Source organism: Phyllostomus hastatus, unplaced genomic scaffold (genome assembly GCF_019186645.2).
Source record: "Phyllostomus hastatus isolate PE091 unplaced genomic scaffold, TTU_PhHast_1.1 phas_scaffold_11, whole genome shotgun sequence".
Classification (NCBI taxonomy): Eukaryota; Metazoa; Chordata; class Mammalia; order Chiroptera; family Phyllostomidae; genus Phyllostomus; species Phyllostomus hastatus.
This window is the reverse complement of record NW_025334005.1, coordinates 4,168,467-4,171,682: the sequence shown is the minus strand read 5'-3', so window position 1 is coordinate 4,171,682 and position 3,216 is coordinate 4,168,467. Positions and strand designations below refer to the sequence as shown.

Here is a 3,216-nt window from a genome sequence, read left to right as displayed (position 1 = left end):
CCCCCATGGCCCGCTGCTGGCCCGCCTCCTGCCCCCTGAGCCCCGGGTGGGGCTGGCGCCTCACTCACCCTCGCCCTCTGGGTGAGCACGGTGCCGGGCTCGGTGCCACCCGCGGGCTGTGGGTGTGGCAGGAACCGGAGGGGCCCTTCTGAACTTCGAAACACGGTGAACTGAGAGACCTGTGTGAGCGGTGGGAGGGCACCGACCCGAGGCAGATGGAGGGGAAACTGAGGCTGGGAAGCTAAGTCCTTCCTGCTCGGGGATTGCTCCACAAAAGGAAAATCTAGGAAAGAACTAAACAGAGGCTCAGCCCCTGGCCCACCCTCAGGGTGCCCCCAACGGAGGTGCGGGGGTGGGGCACGCCCGTGGAGACATTGCCGGACCACCTAGAGCTGCTCATCTGGAGAGAGCCCCAAACTGGAACGGCCCAGATCCTTCCGACAGAGGGGTCGGTGAGGCAGGCGTGAGCAGAGCAGGAACCATAGGCCAGGTGCGGAATGTCACCAGGGCGGCAAGTTCCGGGCGCCTGGCAATGGGCGAAAGCAGAGAAAGCAACTGTTAGAGGCCAGCGCTGCAGGTGGAGGCAGCGGGGCCGGGCTCTCGGGGGGAGGGAACAAGGAATCGGACTGACCTGACTGGCAAAGCAAAGCAAGTGGGAACTCGGTGAAGGAAAGTGCCCTTCGCAAGACGCGGAGCAGGCCCCCTCTGGCCAGCGAACGGCCCTACTGAATGGCTACAGGCTTCAGAGTTTTTTTGGTTGGGTCCAGTGACCTTTATTAATAATACAAGACAAGGCAGGGCTCCGGAATCCCTTCCCCGCGTCAGGGGGCCTGGGATGCAAACTGGAGGCCAGGGGACTCTCAGTGTGTTGGGGGATCGATCTGGGGCAAGGGCTCCCCAGCAGCTGTCCCTGGGGCCGATGGTTCGGGGGACTCTGACTCCTTGGAGGCCATGTGGGCCACCAGGTCCACCACCCTGTTGCTGTAGCCGATTTCACTGTCGTACCAGGAAATGAGCTTGACGAAGCGGTCGTTGAGGGCCACGCCAGCGCCGGCATCGAAGGTGGAGGAGTGGGTGTCATTGTTAAAGTCAGAGGAGACGACCTGGTCCTCGGTGTAGCCCAGGATGCCCTTGAGGGGGCCCTCTGACGCCTCTTTCACCGCCTTCTTGATGTCGTGGTATTTGGCAGCTCTCTCCAGGCGACAGGTCAGGTCCACAGCCGACACACTGAGGGTGGGGACATAGAAGGCCACGCCAGTGAGCTTCCCTTTCAGCTCTGGGATGACCTTGCCCATGGCCTTGGCAGCTCCCGTAGAAGCAGGGATGATGCTCTGGGCAGACACTTGGCCGTCGCGCCACCACTTCCCAGAGGGGCCGTCCAGGGTCTTCTGGGTGGCAGTGATCGCGTGGATGATGGTCATGAGTCCCTCTGCGATGCCAAATCTGTCATGGATGACCTTGACCAGAGGGGCCAAGCAGCTGGTGGTGCAGGAGGCATTGCTGACAATCCTCATGGAGTTGTCATACTGGTCGTGGTTCACACCCATCACAAACATGGGGGCATCCGCAGAAGGGGCCGAGATGACGACCCTCTTGGCTCCTCCCTTCAGGTGAGCCCTGGCTTTCTCCACGGTGGTGAAGACACCCGTGGACTCCACAATGTACTCAGCGCCGGCATCAGCCCATTTGATCTTGGCGGGATCTCGCTCCTGGAAGATGGAGATGGCCTTCCCGTTGATGATCAGCTTCCTGTTCAAGGCCTTGACGGTGCCCTTGAACTTGCCATGAGTAGAATCATACTGGAACAAGTAGGCCATGTAGTTGAGGGCAATGAAAGGATCGTTGATGGCGACAATGTCCACTTTGCCAGAGTAAAAGGCAGCCTTGGTGACCAGGCGCCCGATACGGCCGAATCCGTTCACTCCGACCTTCGCCATCGTGCGCCAGGGCCGAGGCTGGCGCTGCGCAGGGAGACGCGGCTGTCTGTGGGACAGGAGGCGCCGAGAGCCCCTTATGAAGCCGCTCCCCATGCGATTTCCCACCGTCCTCCTCGACTGCTCACTCGGAGAGCAAACCACAAAACTAACTCTTAGCAGGTGTCGCAAGGCAGTTCTCGGCAATCAGGACTGACCGGGGACAGCTGCAGGGTCAGGATCTCCCACTCCGCCTCTGGCCTCACAAGGACTTCGCCCCAGGGTGGTCTCCTCTCCCCAGCACATTGCTGGGCATGAGGTTTGGACCCCATCAGAGGAGGGATGAGAGGGGTGGAGGATGGCTTCACACGCCTCCCACACAAGCTCTCGCCCCACCTCTCCCTCAAACATGAAGCCCTCAGGGCAACGAGGTTCTGATGAGCATAACCTTCAGGACAAAGCCTCAGGTCTGCAGACCACAAAGATGGAGTTTGGGCCAAACTAGAGATGGCGCCTGGGCCTCGGCTGTGTTCCGGCTCCAGGCCCAGAAAAGCAGCAAAACCAGACAAAGCGATGCCATGACTGACGTCAGGACCAGCAATGACCCATGACCCCCGACCCTAGTGCTGACCAATCAGTAGAGACAGCGACCCTGAAAGGGTACACTTGGAAAGCTGATGAATATTCTATTGAACCCTCCCCTTAGGCCTCCCCTAACCCCCCACCTTTGGAAACCAGATACAGACCTTCGACCTTCAACCTTCAAAATGAAGGACCCAGAGTTTGCTCTCTCCCTCCCTCCCTCCCCCATCTCCCGCTCACACTCCCACCTGCACCTTTCCCCGCCCCCTTCTTTCCTCAGGTGCATTCCCTCCGGGACACACCTGTGCCTTTTCCCAATTCTTCTCCCAGGTGTGTTATCTTTGCCTTTCTGTCTCCTAAGGTCCAAGGGCTCTTCCTTTGCCTCCTTAACGTGGTTTCTCAGTCCATGCAGCCCCTGGTTCACGTCTACCTCCGAGACTTTCTAAATAAACTTCTTACGCTAGAGTTCTTGGCTCTGATGTCTTTCTTAGCCAAACTCAAGGACCACGTTCTAACTTTGAACACTGCACAATTAACACTCCCTCAGTGGAATGGAGAAATATTGCGGACAACTCACAAAGTGGAAAGGAAATTCATGTCAGAATTGACTTCCAGTACTCCGGTTGGGGCTTGGAAAAAAGCATTAAGAACCCTCATCCAACGTGAGTATGTGCCAGAGAAGGAAAATGCAACCCGTCCGGGAAGCGGTTTTAACCAGGGA

At 58.4% G+C, this 3,216-nt stretch overlaps 1 protein-coding gene across 1 annotated transcript; it reads right to left on the bottom strand.

The window, feature by feature from the left end:
- Window positions 1-860: 860 nt before the first annotated feature.
- LOC123829225 (glyceraldehyde-3-phosphate dehydrogenase-like) lies at window positions 861-2,167 on the bottom strand. Its single transcript, XM_045854744.1, has one exon. The coding sequence runs from the start codon at window positions 2,028-2,030 to the stop codon at window positions 861-863; it is 1,170 nt and encodes a 389-aa protein (XP_045710700.1). The 5' UTR covers window positions 2,031-2,167.
- Window positions 2,168-3,216: the final 1,049 nt, after the last annotated feature.